The sequence below is a fragment of the Pan troglodytes genome, chromosome 20, assembly GCF_028858775.2.
Source record: "Pan troglodytes isolate AG18354 chromosome 20, NHGRI_mPanTro3-v2.0_pri, whole genome shotgun sequence".
NCBI classification, from domain to species: Eukaryota; Metazoa; Chordata; class Mammalia; order Primates; family Hominidae; genus Pan; species Pan troglodytes.
The window spans coordinates 47,913,276-47,935,214 of record NC_072418.2 but is presented as its reverse complement, the minus strand read 5'-3'; the positions used below and the strand labels follow the sequence as shown (position 1 = coordinate 47,935,214).

At 50.2% G+C, this 21,939-nt stretch overlaps 1 protein-coding gene across 3 annotated transcripts in view; it reads right to left on the bottom strand.

The window, feature by feature from the left end:
• Positions 1-21,939, bottom strand: part of CLPTM1 (CLPTM1 regulator of GABA type A receptor forward trafficking) — a 38,778-nt gene that overhangs the window by 13,748 nt on the left and 3,091 nt on the right. For all 3 annotated transcript variants that reach the window (XM_054673838.2, XM_001162446.7, XM_001162487.7), the window contains exons 2-5: positions 17,532-17,644; positions 6,381-6,504; positions 4,991-5,149; positions 2,125-2,242 (exon numbers count right to left, since the gene is read on the bottom strand). In XM_054673838.2, coding sequence (XP_054529813.1) covers positions 2,125-2,242; positions 4,991-5,149; positions 6,381-6,504; positions 17,532-17,644 — 514 coding nt within the window. The remainder of the gene's footprint in view (positions 1-2,124; positions 2,243-4,990; positions 5,150-6,380; positions 6,505-17,531; positions 17,645-21,939) is intronic.

Here is a 21,939-nt window from a genome sequence, read left to right as displayed (position 1 = left end):
AAATTACCATCCTTTAGGATATTTTTGTACTAAAAGAAGTAGATAAGACCTAACTCATACAAATAGAATTCCGTCTGTTGCTGCGCCACCCAAAACCAGCCAGATGGATCTTAACCAAATCCACAGGGAATGTCTGGAATAGTCCTCAATAAAGCGAAAGCTAGGTGGAGTACACAGAACTCCCGTTAGAAGAATGGGGGGCTTTCTGAGGAAGCCATTCTCCAGCTCCGCTCAAACAGGTACAGCAAGAGATTTCTACGGCTGCCCATCAGGAGACAGAGGACTCAGGGAAAAAGCTCACAGAGAACCAAGCAAGGCTGGGTGTGGCAGCTCACACCTGTAATCCCAGCACTTTGGGAGGCCGAGGCAGACGGATCACTTGAGGTCAGGAGTTTGAGACCAGCCTGGCCAACATGGCGAAACCCCATCTCTACTAAAAATACAAAAACTAGCCGGGCGTAGTGGCGTGTGCCTGTAGTCCCAGCTATTTTGGAGGCTAAGGTGGGAGAATCGCTTGAACTTGGGAGGTGGAAATTGTGGTGAGCTGAGATAGTCCACTGCACTCCAGCCTGGGCGACATAGTGAGACCCTGTCTCAAAAAAAAAAAAAGAGCCAGGCAAGCAGAAAGATGACAACAATTATTAACCTCTCGAAAACAAGAGGACGGACAATGCTATGGTTTGAATGTTTGTCCTGGCCAAAACTCATGCTGATTCTCCCACCTCAGCCTCCCAAGTAGCTGGGACTACTGATGTACTCTAGTACTCCCCACTCCCAGTGAAACTTAATCCCCAATGTGCCAGTACTGAGAGATGAGGCTTTTAAGAGGTGACTGGGTCATGAGGACCCTCCCCTCAGGAACTGATTAACCCATTCATGGATTAGTGGTTTAATGGATTAATGAGTTATCATGGGAGTAGAAGTGGTAGTCTTATTTTTTATTACGATTGTTTTTTCAGAGACGTGGACTTGCTCTGTCGCCCAGGCTGGAAAGCTGTAGTGCAATCACAGCTCACTGCATCCTCGACCTCCCAGGTTCAAGCGATCCTCCCACCTCAGCCTCCCATGTAGCTGGAACCACAGGTGCTCACCACCGTACCTGGCTATTAATTTTTGTAGCGACGAAGTCTCATTATGTTGCCCACACTGTTCTTTGAATTTTATCTATTTTTTTTTTTTTTGAGACGGAGTCTTGCTCTGTCGCCAGGCTGGAGTGCAATGGCGTGATCTCAGCTCAATGCAACCTCCGCCTCCTGGATTCAAGCGATTCTCCTGCCTCAGCCTCCCGAGTAGCTGTGACTACAGGAGCATGCTACTACACCCAGCTAATTTTTGTATTTTTAGTAGAGACGGGGTTTCACCGTGTTGGCCAGGATGGTCTCTATCTCTTGACCTTGTGATCCACCCGCCTCGGCCTCCCAAAGTCCTGGGATTACAGGCGTGAGCCACTGTGCCCGGCCTCTATCTATCTTTTTGAGACAGGTTCTCAGTCTGTCACCCAGGCTGGAGTGCAGTGGTGTGATTCTGGCTCACTGCAACCTCCACCTCCTGGGCTCAAGCGATCCTCCCACCTCAGCCTCCTGAGCAGCTGGGACTACAGGCACACGCCCAGCTAGTTTTTGTGTCTTTTTTGGTAGAGACAGGGTTTTGTCATGTTTCCCAGGCTGGTCTCAAACTCCTGGGCTCAAGCAATCTGCCCACCTTGTCTCCCAAAGTGCTAGGATTACAGGCATGAACCACTGCACCCAGCCCACAAATTATTTTTGAGTGTCTACTTCTATCAGGCCCCTACTGTGCAAAAGTCAACCCTGGCCCTTCCCCCTTGGTGAAGGACGTCTCCTCCTCTCCAAGAGTCCCTGTCTCCAGCTGCTTTTTCTGGCCAATTTCTCTCTGGTCCCTGAGCCTCCGTGGGTCTCCCTTCCTCCGTGGGTATCCCTGCTTAGTGTCCACAGGGCTCATTCAGGCTGGGTGGGGCTTGAGCCTGCCCTGCCAATCCCACCCTCTTTGAGCACAGGCTTCCTGCCTGCCCTCCTGGACTTGGGATTTGTCCGCCACATTAGCCTGGGGGCTCCCAGGATGCTGGCCCCCTGGACAGTGGGTCCTGGCTGCAGGGGAGCGACTTACTCCGGGACATGTGGACTGTGGCAAGCCGGCGGTACAGGGCCTTCTGCCGGGGGTCTGGGTGGAAGCCACTCTTGGTGAAGTAAACGTGGATGTAGATGGAGCCGTTCTGCTGGACGCTCTGCAAAAGACAGAAGGTCAGGTGGGCAGGCTGGGCAACTGGGGTGAGGGAAACGTTAAAGCCCTGCCTGGCACCCATCTGCAGCAGTTTCCTCCCCCTCAACTCTCTGGCCATTTACTGAGTACTCAGGGTGGGACATGTAGCTGGGTGGCAGAGAGGTAAATGCTGGAGTCAGACAGACTCAGACGCCCGCTCTACCTGCCATGGCCGTGTGAGCTCAGCTTCTCTCTGAGCCTCAGGGCCCCACCTAGAGGATGCGAAGTTCCCACAGCACTGACCCGAGGGCACCACTGCAGGGACTACCTGGAGCACTGGCACACAGCTCAGTCAACGAGCTCTCGTTAAGCTCACTCAACAGGAAGAAGCAGCTGACAGACATGGAGCTCCTACTACGGGCCAGACCCTGCCCTGGGCACTTCAGACAATAGCTTCCTAATCTAACGAGTTAACACACATATAACATGTCAACCTTATGCAATGGGTCATGTTACCACCCCATTTTGCAGATGAGGCAAACGGGGCTCATGCCAAGGGGTCACATAGTGTGTGGCAAGTACGCAGATGGAAACCCAGTCTGTGGGCTCCTGGGTGCTACTCCCTGCTACCTCCAGCTGGCCCCTCTCTGCCCAAGTCTTCCTCATTATCTCATCAAGTCTCCTTGCCTCCCAGGGAAGGGGGACTATTCTCACTTGATCCAGATGAGGAAACTGAGGCTTCAAGAAGGGAGGCAAGTTGTCCAGGGGCACTGGGTGGAGACAAAGGCGAGCACTGAACCTCTCTGATCCTTGTGCAGAGCTCGAATTCAGTTGGCCACATTGTGTTCTCCTCACTCTCCCTATCTTTTTTAGAGATGGGGTCTTCCTGTGTTGCCCAGGCTGGAGTGCACTGGCTATTTGCAGTTGCGATCATGGCACACTACAGTCTTAAACTCCTGGGCTCTAGCCATTCTCCCACCTCAGCCTCCTGAGTAGCTGTGCCTACAGGCACATGCCACTGTGCCCAGCTCTCCTGCCTTTTAAGTCCACTCAGACCCCACCCTGAAGCTTCGACTTAGATCCAAGCCCTTGGAAGCAGATCCCCCTGCTGGGCCTGCCAGGCCCTGGTCCTTCCTTGGATCTCGTGGCAAGGCCTGGGGGCTGCGCTTGAGGTCTCTGTGGGAGTCACCTCTCAGTGCAGGTCAGAAAGTCCAGCCAGGTGGGGTGGTTCATGCCTGTAATTCCAGCACTTTGAGAGGCTGAGGTGAGAGGATCGCTTGAGCAGAGGAGTTTGAGACCAGCCTGGGAAACATGTTGAGACCCCATCTCTACAAAAAATTAGCTGGGCATGGTGGTGCATGCCTGTTGTCCCAGCTACTTGGGAGGCTGAGGTGAAAAGATTGCTTGAGCCCAGGATGTTGAGGCTGCAGTGAGCTGTAATTGCACCACTGCACTTCAGCCTAGGCAACAGAGCAAGACCCCATCTCAAAAAGAAAAGAATGATGGCTGGGCGCGGTGTCTCACGCCTGTAATCCCAGCACTTTGGGAGACCAAGGTAGGTGGATCACTTGAGGTCAGGAGTTCAAGGCCAACCTGGCCAACATAGTGAAACCTTGTCTCTACTAAAAAATAAAAAAATTAGCTGGGTGTGATCATGTGTGCCTTAGTCCCAGCTACACAGGAGGCTGGCACATGAGAATCGCTTGAACCTGGGAGGTGAAGTTGCAGTGAGCCAAGGTTGCACCACTGCCCTCCAGACTGGGTGACAGAGCGAGACGCTGTCTCAAAAAAAAACAAAAAACAAAAAACAAAAACAGAATGACTGTGTCCACATTCTGCTTCTAGCTACCCAGACAGAAATAGAACAGAAATGTGCCCTCCACCCCAAAGCTGAGAAGGCCTGCTGGGGAGAAAGGAATGAGGGCAGCTGTCTTGGACTCAGCCAAAGAAGGCCCCAAAGAGAGATGTCCCTTTCACTTGTTCAATACTTGTTGATTCTGCACCCAGCCCCACGTTGGGCAGTGCTGGGGACATGGAAGTGATCTAGGCAGCCCCAGCCTTATTATCACAAGGCTCACAGTCCCATGCAGGAGTCCCAATGAGGCCCCAGAATGGGCTGGGATGGGGAAGCCCAGCAGGTGTGAGAACCCAGAGAGGGTGCTTAACCAAGCCTGAGTGCTCTGTGAGTCAGGGAGGGCTTCCTGGAGGAGGCTGGATTTGAGCCTAGGGCTGCGAGAGTCCACAGCCGTACAGCCTGAGTCTGAATCACTCATGCGATGTGGCCTTGGGTAAATCACTTTCCTTCTCTCTGTCTCAGTTTCCTCACATGTTAAATGAGAATAATAACAGTTCCTGCTTCACAGGGTTGCCGGGAAATTTCCATGAGTCAGCCTAGCTTAGTACCCTGCACTTAGCTCAATCAACATTAACTAATATTATTTTGAAACGGGGCTGCCTGATAAACTGGTGATAGGTAAACATCCCCAAGGACAATTACTAATCTTTCACCAGTTTAAAGTGGAGGACTGCACAACCTTAGAGGTAGCTGGGAGGGTCCCAGGCCAATTCCACCCCTATCTACCTTTTTCAGGTAGGGGAAAGTGAAGCCCAGAGATCTCAGGGACTGGCTTGTGGTCGCAAACCATGTGAGCCCAGGGAAGGGCCAAGCCTGGAGCCTGAACTCCACATGCTCTCAGCAAGGAGCGGACTGGAGGAAAGGTCCTTCAGTGCCAGTCAAGCAGCCATGGGGCCAGAAACCGAGAGCTGCCCCCACCTGTGGGATATCGAGCTCAGCAAAGTGCTCGTAGCAGCCGTCTGAGTTCTCGCCGCTAGTCCAGTCGCCATACACAAGATCGTGCTGTTCCCAGAAGAGTGCCGATGTGGCGTTGAAGTCTGTAAAGTGCTCGTGCTCTGAGATGTACACATGCAGGTTCTGTTGGGACAGGAAGGGAACAGAGCTCAGGCCTGCTCTTCAGAGCCTCTGCAGGCTGGCTAAAGAGCTATGGCAGCGGTCAGCACACTCAGGGGAACAGTAATTATGGAGGGCAGGGGAGAGGAGAGAGGAAGAGCAGCAGAGAGGACATATTTTCTCTTTTCTCATACCACCATGTTTGTCCTGGTCTGAGCCTGTGAAGTCAACGAACAAAGAACACTTGGAGACTGGCCAGCCTGCCAATTAGAATTTAGGGGTAGGAAGGGGCAGGAGCTCCCTGAATGATCTCCTGCCCTGGTGGCTGCTGGGCCTTCCTGGTCAGAGCTCTGCAGGCTTATGGACGAAGCAGTCCAGAGCTACAAAAGCACTGTGAGCCACCGGGCACGGTGGCTCATGCCTGTGATCCCAGCACGTTGGGAGGCCAAGGCAGGTAGACCACTTGAGGTCAGGAGTTCGAGACCAGCCTAGCCAAAAAGGTAAAACCCCATCTCTACTAAAAATACAAAAAATTAGCTGGACGTGGTGGCACATGCCTGTAATCCCAGCTAGTCGTGAGGCTGAGGCAGGAGGATCACTGGAGCCCGGGAGGCAGAGATGGCAGTGAGCTAAGATTATGCCACTGCACTCTAGCCTGGGCGACAGAGTGAGACTCCATCTCAAAAAAAAAAAAAAAAAAAAAACCCACTGTGACCCAACAAGAACTTCCTCCTTTCTCAAGCCCCAATGGCCATGTTTGCTCAGAAAAGCCTAGACTGACAGGTCTAAATGCTTTTGCTCTGGAGGCTCCTGAAGCCCTGCCCTGCCTGTGCCCAAGCCCACTGTGGAAGTGCAGGTCTCCTCTCCTTCCGGGCCCACCTCCTGTCAGCCTCTGCTGGCTCCCTGCCCTCCCCACCTCTCACACTCTCTCCCTTGCACATCTCCCTCTGCAACCCTGAAAGGCTGAACATACTTTTGAAATATAACATCCAAAGACCCTGATTTAACCTATTTTAACCAAATGAATTTGCTTTTTCTTTTGGGTGACACAGGTTTCATGTGCTGGGGATGGACCCAGGTGACAGAGGTCTCACGTGTTGGGGATGGGCCCAGAGTTCCTCAACCCTGGACCTGTCTTCCTAGACCTGCCAGTGAGCAAGGAGCTGGTCTGTCCCGACTGCTGACATCACTCCTCCACATTCCACCCCTCCACACCCCATCACCTCCCAAGTCTGCCCTACCACCCGGCAGTTACCATTAAAGTGTCTTTGGGGAACAGGTTGCGGCTGGCGACGCGTGGGGCTCCTCCAGGGCCCGCCTGGTCCTGAGGGGCCGGCCCTCGGCGGAACCAACTGCTGATGGCCCAGATGATGAAGATCCTGAGGAGAGAAGCAGCAAGGTGGTGAGTCCCCAAGCCTTGGCTCTCCGCCATAGACCCGCCTGACTTCCTTCTGACTTAGCACATGCTGGCACCTGACCTGGGGCTAGTGACCAAGTCAGGGAGGCCCTGTGAAGGTAGTCACAGGGCTGGCAAGGAGATAAGATGTCCCTAAAGACCACATCTGGGGAGGGAGCCCAGATGCTACCGTTTGCCAGTGTGTGGGGGTAGCTGGCACTGCCCTGGTCTGCATGCAGACCCTTGACTTTAAATCCTCCAGGAGCTCCTGGTGACCACAGGGCTGCAGGGGCTGATTCTTGACTCAGACTGGGAAACCTGCCATCCAGCCCCCTGGGATCCCCCGAGAGGAGACTAAGAATCTGGAACCCCTTCAGTGTGCAGATGGGTGAATTAAAAGAAAAAAGAAATAAAGAAAAAAAAATAAACATAAAATTTTTAAAAGAAAGAATCTGGAATCCTAGCGCTTCAAAAGCACAGAACCGGGGATGGTTAATGGCTACAAAAAATAGAATGAATGAGGCCGGGCGCGGTGGCTCATGCCTGTAATCCCAGCACTTTGGGAGGCCAAGGCGGGCGGATCACGAGGTCAGGAGATTGAGACCATCCTGGCTAACATGGTGAAACCCTGTCTCTACTAAAAAATACAAAAAAATTAGCTGGGCATGGTGGCGGGCGCCTGTAGTCCCAGCTACTCCGGAGACTGAGGCAGGAGAATGGTGTGAACCCAGGAGGCAGAGGTTGCAGTGAGCCAAGACCGCGCCACTGCACTCCAGCCTGGACAACAGAGCGAGACTCCATCTCAAAAAAAAAAGAATGAATGAGATCTAGTATTTGGTAGCAAAACACGGCAACTCTAGTCAATAGTAATTTAATTACACATTTTAAAATAACTTAAGAAGTATAGAGGCCAGGCACAGTGGCTCATGCCTGTAACTTTGGGAGGCTGAAGTGGGCAAATCACGAGGTCAAGAAATCGAGATCATCGTGGCCAACATGGCGAAACCCTGTCTCTACTAAAAATACAAAAATTAACTGGGCCTGGTGGTGCGTGCCTCTAGTCCCATCTACTTGGGAGGCTGAGGCAGGAGAATCACTTGAACCCGGGAGGCGTAGGTTGCAGTGAGCCGAGATTGCGCCACTGCCCTCCAGCCTTGCAACAGAGTGAGACTCCATCTCAAAAAAAAAAAAAAAAAAAAAAAAGTCTAATTGGGTCAGGTGTAGCAGCTCACGCTTGTAATCCCAGCACTTTGGGAAGCTGAGGCAGGCGGATTGCTTGAGCTCAAAAGTTTGAGACCAGCCTGGGCAACATGATGAAATCCAGTCTCTACAAAAAATATAAAAATTAGCTGGGCATGGTGGCCCATGCCTGTAGTCCCAGCTACTTGGGGGACTGAGGTGAGAGAGTCACTTGAGCCCTGACGGTCAAGGCTGCAGTGAGACGTGATTGCGCCACTGCACTCCAGCCTGGGAGATAGAGAGCTTGTCTCAAAAAAATTAATCAATTAATTAATTAAATTTTTTAAAAAAGAAAAGGAAAAGAACCGAAGGCACAGAAGCTTAGAAAGAGCAACATTTCTGAACTTCAGCAGAATTTTTGGAGAAGCAGATAGTAAGTGATACGTTAGTTCCAATTTTAGTAACAGTGGGCTTAATTATTCAGACCAACCCTCTCACTGGAAAAAATTGGAAAAGCTTGATAAAATTAATACACTAAGAAAATATCAATATATTTTATATTTGTAATTATACATATTGATAGAATAAAAATATATGCTGCTCACGTATTCTCGTATTTGTTCTCATGCATGTAATTTTTATCAAGTTTACATATGAATATATATAAATAGATAGCTCTGAAGAATGGACACGACTGTAGGTTACCAAACCTGCAGGCAAAAACTGAAGGGAAAGTGGGAATCCTAAAGTAGTAAAGGATCGGCCGGGCGCGGTGGCTCAAGCCTGTAATCCCAGCACTTTGGGAGGCCGAGGTGGGTGGATCACCTGAGGTCAGGAGTTCAAGACCAGCCTGGCCAACATGGTGAAACCCCGTCTCTACTAAAAATACAAAAATTAGCCAGGAGTGGTGGTGCCTGCCTGTAATCCCAGCTATTCAGGAAGTTGGGGCAGGAGAATCGCTTGAACCCAGGAGAAGGAGGTTGCAGTGAACCGAGATCGCGCCATGGCACTCCAGCCTGGGCAACAAGAGCAAAAAGTCCATCTCAAGGAAAAAAAAAAAGAAGTAAAGGATCTTGGATTTGCAGGTCTAGGGGAAAAAAAAAAAAAAAGAATAAGTAAAGGAGCCCTATAAGCTTCTTCATGTGTCCGAGGACATCTGCTAGGTGTTTTGGTGGGTGACAAAAATGCTGGCCTAGGCTGGGCGCGGTGGCTCACACCTGTAACCCCAGCACGCTGGGAGGCTGAGGTAGGTGGATTGCTTGAGCCCAGGAGTTTGAGACCAGCCTGGGCAACACACAGTTTCTACAAAAAATACAAAAATTAGCCAGGCATGGCAGCACGCACCATGCCTATATTCCCAGCTACTCAGGAGGCTGAGGTGGGAGAATCACCTGAGCCCAGGAGGTCGAGGCTGCAGTGAACCACGATCATGCCACTGCACTCCAGCCTGGGCAACAGAGTGAGACCCTGTCTCAAAAAAAAAAAAAAAAAAAAAAAATGCTAGCCCAGGGCACATACAACATATGAGGTAACCAGAGACCTACCCTATAGGAAACTAAGACCCCACAAGGTGCAAGCCTCCACCCCTGAGAAGGAAGGAACCAGGTGGCCTACCCATTCCCAGGAGTTGCACACCAGGTATGCAGGGCGAAGTATGCAAGGCCACTCGTGGGATAAGGAGTCACGCAGGGCAGCTCAAGCCCTGAACCTGGTGCAAGGAAACCTAGGACTTGGTAATGCCCCCAGGCAGAAGCAAAGGCAATCCTCTCTGTAGGAAAATATGCTCACCCTAGCCCTGAAATTCCTACAAATAACTTTTCAAGTATAATGACTAGGACACAGACAGAGATAAGCCAGGCACAAAAGGAAACGACATTATGAGCAAGAATCAGCAGCAACAACAGATACCAAAACCAAAACGAGGCTGGGCGTGGTGGCTTACACCTATAATCCCAGCACTTTGGGAAGCCAACACTTGAGGTCAGGAGTTCGAGACCAACCTGGCCAACATGGTGAAACCCCATCTCTACTAAAAATACAAAAATTAGCCGGGCGTGGTGGCGGGCGCCTGTAATCCCAGCTACTTGGGAGGCAGAGGCAAAAGAATCGCTTGAACCTGGGAGGTGGAGGTCGCAGTGAGCCGAGATCACGCCACTGGACTCCAGTCTGGGTGACAGAGTAAGACTCCATCTCCAAAAAAAAAAAAAAAAAAAAAAAAAGTGTCCTTAAAGAGAAGAAATATTCCTTCTTGATTTATTCTTCTCTCCTGTTGCCTGGAGTGTGGATGTGATGGCTGGATCTTCAGCAGCTGTCTTGGGCTATGAGGATAAAGGGAAAAACCTAGCAATGGCAGAACAAACAGCAAGGAGTCTGGGTCACTGAAGACTGCAGAATCCTAGTCTGCCTCCATCCAGACTGGTATATCAGAGAGAAATGAACCTGTACTGTGTTAATGGAGGTTTCTCAGCTGCATGCAGCCATGTGATTAAATGATTCAAGTACTTATTAATTATAGGTATGATAACCATATAGCAGAAGAGGTTACGAGCCCAGCCTCTAAACTACAGTATCTTCATCTGAAGCCCAGCTCTGCTACTTACTGTGACCTCAGTGGTCAACTTCAATGGTTGAAATGGGGATAATAACAGTGCCTACTCTCATAGGGTAGTTTATAAGCATTAAACACATTAAATTATATATATGTTTCTATAGTGTGTATATACATCTGACACACACACACTTACCTCAGAATGGAGCCTGGTGCATACCCAGTAAGTGATTGAGAAGTGTTAGCTACTACTGTTATTTTAATCATAGGAAAAAGGCATACAAAAAACTTTGGAGCAGAAAAACACTATGAGTGAATTCTAGTGTAGGTGGGGTGCCTCCCTGCTGAGCCTGATCAGGGGCAGGATCAGGCACAGGAACTTGCCTCTGCCTGTAGAAGCCACAAGGCCCTGGGGTCCAGGGTCTTAGGGGCCACGGTCCAGCTGAGCCATCGCTACCTCCCCATGAAGTCCCTGATATGCACGTCTGGGGAAGGTCTGGACCTGGCAATCTCTGGGGATACCGATGCCTCCAGCAGAGGCTCTCATTTTAGTAAACACACCAGGGGAGAGTGTAGAAGCAGTGATGCCCCCAGGCAGCTCTGCCCCTGGCTTAGTGTGTGGCCTGTGGGGGTCCTAACTCCTCTGGGCTTCTAGATCCCCATGTATAAAACAGGGCCAGGCCTTTTTGGATTCCAGATCCCCAGTGCCCCGAAGAACGTCTGTGTGTATCCACACGCCCACAGTTCTGTGGACCCTCTCAGAGGGCTCACGGCCATGGCCCCTCATCCATGCACCCAGGCCTGCAGGAGACTGGACCTTTCTAATGCTTCCTGATGTACTTGAGTAAGCAAAGAAAACAGACATTAAATCCTTTCTCCCACCCAAATAGGTATTCTACAGTCACAGGTTCAGAACATTTTTAAATATATGAAAAGACGTATAATCAAAACTCTCCCTCCCACCCCATTCCTTTATATACCCAGTTCCTGCTCCACCTCCCACTCCAGGTAACCACGTGTGCTCAAAAACACAGACGCCACCCGCTATCTAGAAAGGCTATTCCCACATAATCAGCTTCAAGCTACAAGGAGTTCATGGGCCCCTGAAAACAAACCCTGGATCCCATTTTAAGAACTGCAGCCAAGATGGTCTCTGAGCACCCACCCGAACTGATGTTTGATGCTGCCTAGTTCTAAGAAAGGAAATTAGCCTACAGTGTGACTTGTATTAAAAATGTCTCTCTGAAGGAAGCTCCCTATGCACTGACGTGGAAAGATTTCAAAGATATATTGTTAATGAAAAAAATCAAGGAGCAGAACAGTGTGTAAAACAGGCTACCTCTTATGTAAAAATGAAGGGAAAGATAAAAATAATTTTCATGCAGAGCTGCTTGCAGCATGAAAAAAAAGAAGGTGATATATAAGAAAATCTGAAGTCTTTACGTGGCCATGGGGAGGGGAGGTGAAGTGGAGAGGATAAGGGACAGGGGCGCATGACTGAGAAGCGTAGGGCACATGGCAGGAATTTTTGAGGCACACATGTCAGTTTTGCAACTTAACAGAGTGGGGAGGTTTCTTTCCTGCACAGTTTCTCAGTGTCCTGTGTGACACTCTTGGAGGACACCAGGCAGGCAGTTCTGCTCTAGTCTAGAATGTGATCAGTGACTACATCAGGGATCATGAGTTGTTTTTTTTTTTTTGAGACAGAGTTTCGCTCTTGTTGCCCAGGCTGGAGTAAAATGGCATGATCTCGGCTCACTGCAACCTCCGCCTCCCGGGTTCAAGCGATTCTCCTGCCTCAGCCTCCTGAATAGCTGGGATTACAGGCATAAGCCGCCATGCCCGGCTAATTTTGTATTTTTTGCAGAGATGAGTTTCTCCATGTTGGTCAGGCTGGTCTGGAACTCCCGACCTCAGGTGATTCACCTACCTTGGCCTCCCAAAGTGCTGGGATTACAGGCGTGAGCCACTGCACCCGGCCTCATGAACTTTTTTTTTCACTGTTTCACTATATATTTCCTAAGGTTTTTGTTTGTTTGAGATACAGTCTCACTCTGTTGCCTAGGCTGGAGTGCAGTAGTATCATCATGGCCCATTGCAGCCTTGACCTCCTGGGCTCAAGCGATCCTCCCTCTTCGGCCTCCCTAATAGCTGGGACTACGGGTGTGCACCATCACACCCAGCTAATTTTTTAGTTTTTTACAGAGATGGGGTCAGGATAGGCGCGGTGGCTCACGCCTGTAATCCCAGCACTTTGGGAGCCCAAGGTGCGTGGATAGCGAGGTCAGGAGATCGAGACTATCCTGGCTAACACGGTGAAACCCCATCTCTACTAAAAATACAAAAAATTAGCCGGGCGCTGTGGCGGGCGCCTGTAGTCCCAGCTACTCGGGAGGCTGAGGCAGGAGAATGGCGTGAACCCTAGAGGCGGAGCTTGCAGTGAGCCGAGATCGCGCCACTGCACTCCAGCCTGGGCGACGGAACGAGATTCTGTCTCCCAAAAAAAAGAGAGAGAGAGAGATGGGGGTCTTACTGTGTTGCTCAGGCTTTTTTTTTTTTTTCCACGTTGAACAACAAAAGGAATCATGGCCAACATTGTCTGTGTGTGTGCCAGCTCCTGCACCCCTCAGTTGACATGAATTCTCTTGGAATCCTTCTGATGCACCCTGAGCTAATTGTCAAGATTCCTGTCTGTGAGGTGGAAAATGAGGCTCAAGAAGGGTGATAACCTGACCAGGCCACAGAGCTCAGAGGTGGCAGGGCTGAGATGTCAGCAGGGCTGTGCTCTTACACGCTATCTGACACTACCTGCCCCCCGCCTCCTAACTTTTCTCTATTTTAAACAACTCTATCTGTGAGCATCTATATATAATCCCATTTAGGGCCAATTACAAGAGTGTGTGCCTATGGGATGGCCACCAACACATTACACTTTTTTTTTTATTTTTTATTTTTGAGACTGTGTCTCACTCTGTCACCCAGGCTGGAGTGCAGTGGTGGCATCTCGGCTCACTGCAAGCTCCGCCTCCTAGGTTCACGCCATTCTCCTGCCTCAGCCTCCCGAGTAGCTAGGACTATAGGCGCCTGCCACCATGCCCGGCTAATTTTTTATATTTTTAGTAGAGATGCAGTTTCACTGTGTTAGCCAGGATGGTCTCGATCCCCTGACCTCGTGATCCACCCACCTCGGCCTCCCAAAGTGCTGGGATTACAGGCATGAGCCACCGCGCCCGGCCCACATTACACTTTTTCATTAGCTTTTTCTTTTCACTCTTCTGTATTGTTTGAACTACTTAATTTTGTAAAATAAACACTCATAATTTATAAGCTAAGGGAAACCAGTAATAAGATTTTATGGAAGAGATAAGTAGCTGCCCCCCATAACCACTCTCCTCTTCTTCCTCAGTAATAGGAGCCCTGCTTTCCAGCAGGGTGCTCAGTTTCCCAGATTAAAGACCACATTTCCCAGCCTCCCGTGCAGCTGGCCATGGCCATGTGAAGACATTCTAGCCAAGGGAATGATTGTTTTATTTTTTTATTTTTGTTTTATTTTTTGAGACGGAGTCTCACTGTCGCCCAGGCTGGAGTGCAGTGGCACCACCTGGGCTCACTGTAAGCTCCGCCTCCTGGGTTCACACCATTCTCTTGCCTCAGCCTCCTGAGTAGCTCGGACTACAGGCGCCCGCCACCACACCTGGCTAATTTTTTTGTATTTTCAGTAGAGACGGGGTTTCACTGTGTTAGCCAGGATGGTCTCGATCTCCTGACCTCGTGATCTGCCTGCCTTGGCCTCCCAAAGTGCTGGGATTACAGGCGTGAGCCACCGCGCCCAGCCATGATTGTTTTATTTTTATTTTCTCTTTTTTTTTTGAGACTCAGTCTTGCTCTGTCGCCAGGCTTGAGTGCAGTGGCACGATCTTGGCTCACTGCAACCTCTACCTCCCAGGTTCAAGTGATTCTCCTGCCTCAGCCTCCCGAGTAGCTGGGACTACAGGTGTGTGCCACCACACCCAGCTAATTTTTGTATTTTTAGTAGAGATGGGATTTCACCATATTGGCCAGGATGGTCTCGATCTCTTGACCTCATGATCTGCCTGCCTTGGTCTCCCAAAGTGCTGGGATTGCAGGCGTGAGCCACCGCACTTGGCGGGATGATTGTTGTAAACATCTCTGCTGTGCAATTCCTTCTATCTCATAAGTAGGGGAGCTGATTGCATAATTGCATGGTGTGGTCTCTTATTTTGCTAAAATACATCTCCAAAAAGCAAAAAATAAAAAATAAAAGGAATATCTATTTTGCAGAGGAGTAAACAAAGGCTCAGAGCAAAGAAGGTGACTGTCACTAGGTCTAGGCAGGAAGGATAGAACCCAGTGCCAAGCATATTCCCCCGCCACCACCCAGCATCTCCCCAGGGCCTCAAACAGAAGCTGGGCTTTGAAAAAACAGGCCCTGGGGTCCCACTGCCCAGGAATAGCATGTGAACCCACAGGTAAAAGGGTCACCACCAGGCAGTCACAGAAGGACAAATGCTGTCTGATTCCACATACAGGAGCTAACTAGAGTAGTGAAAGAGAGACAGGAAATAGAAAAGTGGCTGCCAGGTGTTGCAAGGAGGAAGAAATGGGAAGCTTGTGTCTGATGGGTATGGAATTTCAGTTTGGGAAGAGTAAATTCTCGGGATGGAAAATGGTGATGGGGCACAACAGTGGAGATGTACTTAATGCCACAGGACTACATACTTAAAAATGGTTAAAATGGGCCAAGCGTGGTGGCTCACGCCTATAATCCCAGGACTTTAGGAGGCTGAGGTGGGTGGATCACCTGAGGTCAGGAGTTAGAGACCAGCCTGGCCAACACGGCAAAACCCCATCTCCACTAAAAATACAAAAATTAGCCAGGCGTGGTGGCAGGTGCCTGTAGTCCCAGCTACTCAGGTGGCTGAGGCAGGAGAATCGCTTGAACCCAGGAGGCAGAGACTGCAGTGAGCCGAGATTGCACTACTGCACTCCAGCCTGGGTGACAAAGTGAGACGCTGTCTCAAAAAAAAAAAAAAAGGTTAAAATGAAAACATAGGTTAAAATGGTAAATTTGATGTTATGTGCAGATGTGGGCTGAATCATGTCTCCCAAAATTCATATGTTAAAGTCTCAACCTTCAGTACCACCGTGACTAGATTTAGAGACAGGGTCCCCCCAACTTTTTTTTGCGATAAGGTCTCACTCTGATGCCCAGACTGGAGTACAGTGGTGTGATCTCGGCTCACTGCAGCTTCAACTTCTGAGGGTCAGGCAGGGCCCAGTGGCTCACGCCTGTAATCCCAGCACTTTGGGAGGCTGAGGCGGGTGGATCATGAGGTCAGGAGTTCGAGACCAGCCTGGTCAACATAGTGAAACCCCATCTCTACTAAAAAAAAAAAAAAGCAAAAATTAGCTAGGCACTGGGTGCAGTGGCTCACGCCTGTAATCCCAACACTTTGGGAGGCCAAGGCGGGCGGATTGCCTGAGGTTGGGAGTTCGAGACCAGCCTGACCAACATGGAGAAACCCCATCTCTACTAAAAATACAAAATTAGCTGGGCATGGTGGCACATACCTTAATTCCAGCTGCTCAGGAGGCTGAGGCAGGAGAATCGCTTGAACCCAGGAGGTGGAGGTTGCAGTGAGCTGAGATCGCGCCACTGTACTCCAGCCTGGGAAACAGAGCGAGACTCCATTACAAAAATAAAAATAGGCTGGGTGCGGTGGCTCACACCTGTAATCGCAGCACTTTGAGAGGCCAAGGCAGGCGGATCATGAGGTCAGGAGATAAGAGACCATCCTGGCTAACACGGTGAAACCCCATCTCTACTGAAAATACAAAAAATTAGCCAGGTGTGGTGGCGGGTGCCTGTAGTCCCAGCTACTCGGGAGGCTGAGGCAGGAGAATGGCATGAACCCGGGAGGCGGAGCTTGCAGTGAGCCGAGATTGTGCCACTGCACTCCAGCCTGGGCGACAGAGCGAGACTCCGTCTCAAAAAAAATAAATAAATACATAAAATAAAAATAAAAAAATTTCCAAGGCTCAAGTGATCCTCCTACCTCAGCCTCTTGAATAGCTGAGACTACAGGTACGTGTCACCATACCTGGCTTTTTTTTTTTTTTTTTTTTTTTGAGATGGAGTCTCACTCTGTCCCCAGGCTGGAATGCAGTGGCACGATCTCAGCTCACCGCAACCTCTGCCCTCCTGGGTTCAAACGATTCTCCTGCCCTCAGCCTCCTGAGTAGCTGGGACTACAGGCACGTGCCACCACGTCCAGCTAATTTTTGTATTTTTTTGGTATTTTTTATTTTTTTTGAGACGGAGTCTTTCTCTGTTGCCCAGGCTGGAGTGCAGTAGCGCGATCTCAGCTCTCTGCAAGCTCCGCCTCCCGGATTCACGCCATTCTCCTGCCTCAGCCTCCGGAATTTTTGTATTTTTAGTAGAGATGGGGTGTCACTATGTTGGCCAGGATGGTCTCGATCTCTTGACCTCGTGATCCACCCGCCTCGGCCTCCCAAAGTGCTGGGATTGTAGGTGTGAGCCACCATGCCCAGCCAGATTTTTTTATTTTTAGTAGAGACAGGGTCTTACTATGTTGCCCAGGCTGGTCTCAAACTCCTGGGCTCAAGCAGTCCTTCCAACCTGGCCTCCCAAAATGCTGGGATTATGAGGGTGAGTCATTGTGCCTGGCCCAGATAGGGTCTGTAAAAAAGTAAGGTTCAGTGAGGTCATTATGGTGGGTACTAAGCCAGTATGACTAGTGTCCCCATAAGAGGAGCTTAGGACACAGACACACACAGAGGAAAGACCACATGAAGACACAGGGAGAAGACGGCCTTCTGCAAGCCCAGGAGAGAAGCCACAGAAGAAACTGCCCCTGCCCACAGCTGGATCCTGGACTTCCAGCCTTCAGAACTGTAAGACAATGAATTTCCTATTTCAGTTGTTTAAGCTACTCCGTCTATATTACTTGATACAAGGGCCCTAGCAAACTACTTCAGTATTCTTTGTGTTTTTATTTTTTCACAAATCAGGTAGCCCCCCCAAAACCAGAACAGGTTCAGGGAGACCCCCTACTTCAGTATGTTTTATCAGAGTAAAAAAAAGGTTTAGAAAACATTCCATCATACAAAAAAAAAAAGAAAAAAAGCAACTCTACCATACAGTAATGATCACCATGCTCAGCTGATCAGCTGACTTTTCCTTTCTTCCTTATTTTTATTTGAATGTTTTTGGTGAACAAACCCAAGTCCCATCTGCTCACCTAAACAGCACACCTTTGATGACCTGCCAGGCATTGGGTGCCGGCTGGGCCGGTGGGTTCTGAGGCTGGGTCTCCGCTGGCGGGTCCCTCCCGATGCTGCCATTGCTGGTCACCTGTGGGGGACAGAGGCCAGGGTAAGGAGGGAGAATGGACACGGGGGCTGTCTTAGACACCATCATGCATGAAGGCCAGGCACAGGCTGGGCAAAGAGTGGGTGCTTATCAATAACTGGAGAATGAATCAGTGAAAACACCTGGGAAGGTGCGGTCCTCTTCTTTTAGTAGGAAAACACTCGCAGAGCACCTCTGTGACCTAGGGACAGTGGTGACCTAGAGAGTCTTTTGCTGTCCTCCTGGGGGTTAACAGCCCGGTGGGGGAGAAAGATTCATCTCTAGACAGTGACTGTCCAGAACGGGGCTGGAATGCAGGAGCCCTGAGAGGCACCTGGTCCAGTCTAGGGTTCGGGGCAACTTCCTGGAGAAGGGGGCATTGAAGCTGAGACCTAAAACATAGAAAGTTGGTGGCACAAAGGAGGAAGTGAGAGAAGCAGCAGGTGCAGAAACAGAAGATTAGAGGCACAGTCTGATTCTGATGACTGTCCACTGTTCCCTGGGGCTGGAGCCAGGATGCAAGGAGGTGGCTATTGGGGACAACAACAGAAGGAGTCTTATGGCAGGTGCCAGATTCTTCAAGGCTGGGGCTTCGCTGAAAGAGCCTTCCCTGGGCAAACCATTCCTGAGGCCCCTTCTGTGGCCAACCCTGCCCTCCAAGGGCCCCTGGTCCAGCAGGTGGGACAGACACAGAAAAACACAACCAGACTATCAGCCGCTACCATAAGCCACGGCCACAAGACATGTCTGTGACGGCACACAGCACACTAATCCTGAGGCCAAAACTATGACCAGCTCCATCCGGCTGCTGAGCAAAGGGAGGCTCAGAGAGGTGAAGCCACTTGTCTGGTCACTCAGGAAGGACCGCAGAAGCAGAATGACAGAAGGGAAGGGGGGCAGGCAAGGGAGCCAGGCACGGCTTCCCAGAGGAGGACTCTTCACTCAGACACAGAAGGTCACAATCAGAGACTCTCTGAATGCCAGGTTTGGAAGGGGATGTTCTGCTCACCCTTCATGCACCCTGCTAGCTCCCCAGTCCTGTTCTCATTCACCCCTCCTCCCAGCTGTCCCCTCAGCCATCAGCCTTCAAGAGGCAGGACCAGGGCTATCACAGTCACAGTTAGCTCAAGAGCACCAGTGGCACAGAGCAAGGGTGTGATAAACACCTGTGTAGCCACTGCTGCCTGAAGGACTCACCCTGGACGCTCAGGTCACCCAAACCCACTTCCCTCTGAGGCTCCAGTGTCTGGCCCTCTCCTCCACAGCCCCTAGTCCACTCCTCTGCAATGTTTTCTCCATTCACCTTACCCACCAGATAGCAAATGTCCCAGGAGCATGGTTAGAGGGGCTACATGTGTTAAATGTGTCACTTGTCACCTCCTGTCCCCTTCACCAGCAAGAGCTCTTTCCTGTAATCTCCCAAAGCACAGCACACCATTGGAGGGGCTCCAGGGTCAAACAGACCTCAGCTATAGTCCTGGTCCCACCGTTCTTGGCTGTGACACCTTGGGCACATCACTTCACCTCTCTGACCTGTGGACCAGGTTGTGAAAATAGTGGAACATTTTAGACAGAAATCTCGGCCCTGCTTACCCAGAGCTGGGGATCTAGAAGGAAACACACTAGAACGGTAAACAGGATAATTAAAAATGGTACATGGAAAGCAAGCAGGGGGAAGTGACAGCAACTGAGTTGGGAACAGGGATCCACTTTGGAGTGGGTGGTCAGAGAGGCCTCCCTGAGGAGCTCCCTTTGACGTCTGGGTCGTCTGGGTGAGACCCTTAGGCTGAGACAGAGGAAGCCACATTCTGATGAGGAGATCTATGGGGCAGGGGTTGGCTGGGGAAGGGAAATCAGACAGGCACAAGGCCCCCTCCTCAAGGCCAGCCTAGCTATTGGGAAATTTAGGGGTCCAAGTATGGGTTTCAATGGGTCTGAGCTGATTCGGGGTCAGGAAAGGACACTTGATGCCAAGTCAGGATTTGAAGCTGCATCTGACTGACTCCCAGGTCTCTTCGCTTACCCGTTAGTGATGGGCAATCTGGCTGGGAACCTTCCCACGGAAAGGCAAGTTAAAACCACAATGAGATGTCACTTCACACCTATTAGGATGGCTATCAGCAGAAAGACAATCACAAGTGCTGGCAGGGATGTGGAAAAACAGGAACCCTCGTACACTGCTGGGGGGAAAGTAAAAGTAAAGCTACTTCGGAAAATATGGCACTTATTGAACAAGTCATATGTGCACCTACTACACAATCCAGCAAACCCATCCTGAATGGCTACCCAGGAGGCAGAAAACATGAAGCCAGACCAGGCGCAGTGGCTCACGCCTATAATCCCAGAACTTCAGGAGGCCAAGGCAGGAAGACTGCTTGAGCCCAGGAGTTCAAGACCAGCCTGGGCAACACAGCAAGACCTCATCTCTATAAAAAATACAAAAATTAGCCAGGTGTGGTAGTGCATGCCTGTGGTCCCAGCTACTCAGGAGGCTGAGACGGGAGGATCAATTGAGCCTTGGAGAATGAGGCTACAGTGAACCAGGATCACACCACTGCACTCCAGCCTAGGCGACAGAGCATGACTCTGTCTCAAAAACAAACAGTGGCCAGGTGTGGTGGCTCATGCCTATAATCCTAGCACTTTGGGAGGCCAAGGCAGGAGGATCCATTGAGCCCAGGAGTTCGAGACCAGCCTGAGCAACACAGGGAGACCCTGTCTCTCTTACTTAGAAAAAAAAAAAAAAAAAGAAACAAAATACAGCCACAGAAAAGCCTGTACATGAATGTTCATAGCAGCATTATTGGCAACAGACAAAAACTAAAAACAACCCAAATATCCTTCAAGGACTGAAAGAATAAACTGTGTCATGTCTGCAGACTACCACTCAGCAGTGAAAAGGAACAACTGTGAGCACGTACTTTAGGATTTCCCCAAAGGCCAAATTTCCCTGATCCTAGGTTGTAAAAAATAAAATAAAAATGAACAACTGCAGATCTATGTAACAACATGAACCTCAAACCCATTATGCCCAATGAAAGAAGCTGGACACAAAAGACTGGATGTTGTTTAGATCCTTGTTTAAGAAATTTTTAGAAAATTACAGAGATAGCACCTCTGTGGCTGCCTAGGACTGGGAGCAGCAGAGACTGTAAAAGGGAACTTTCTGAGGGGACAGAAGCTTTCTCAGACCAGACTGTGGTGATGGCTGCACCACACAACTGCATAAATGGACCAGGAGCCAATGGACTCTATCCTAAGAACAGGTGAACGTTATACCATCTAAATTATACCACAAGGCTGGACGTGGTGGCTCACGCCTGAAATCCCAGCACTTTGGGAGGCCGAGGTGGGCAGATCACCTGAGGTCAGGAGTTCAAGACCAGCCTGGCCAACCTGGTGAAACCCTGTCTCTACTAAAAATACAAAAATTAGCTGGGTGTGGTGGCAGGTGCTTGTAATCCCAGCTACTTGAGAGGCTGAGGTAGAATTGCCTGAACCCAGGAGACGGAGGTTGCAGTGAGCCGAGATTGTGGTGAGAAAGCGAGACTCCGTCTCAGAAAAAAGAAAAAAAAAAAAAAGAGTCACTCTTTTCAGCTCCTATTTCCCTCAGAGTAAAGGCCAAGTCCTCCCCATGGCCTCCAAAGCTTGGCATAATCTGCATCTGTCCCCAGCCACCCCTCTCCCCTCACCCGCTCCAGCCTCCTCGCCCTTCCTTCATCACACCAGGCACCTCCCACTTTAGGGCCTTCGCACTGGCTGCTCCTTTGCCTGAAAAGCTTTTCCCTCGTGTATCTTTGGGACTCCCTCTCTCACTTCCTTCAGGTCTTTGTTCAAGCGTCACCTCCTCAGAGAGGCCTTCTAGACTACCCTATTTAATTGCAACTCTTCTACCCACCCCTCACTTCCTATCCCCATCCCAGCTTTATTTCTGTCCATGGCACGCAGAGCCATCTGAACTGCTGTTTTTCTTATTTATCTTGTTCACTGTGTGTCCCCGTCTGTGCTTCCCCTATAAATTCAGCTCCAACTAGAACATAAGTGTAAGGGCCTTCAAGAGGGCAGCACCTATTTTATTCACAGCTGTATCTCCAGCATCAGCAAAGGCCTAGCATGGAGTAGACTCAATTCGCATTCGCTGAAGGAATGAATGGCAAAGCTGTGGGTTCTGTGTCCGAGTTCCTGGCTACAGGAGCAGGCTAGCTAAAGCAGCAGACTGCGCCGAGGGTGTGCCTGCTGTGCACTAGGCCCTGGGCATGGGAGAAGGGTGGCAGTGGCTGTGGACACATCAGTGACTA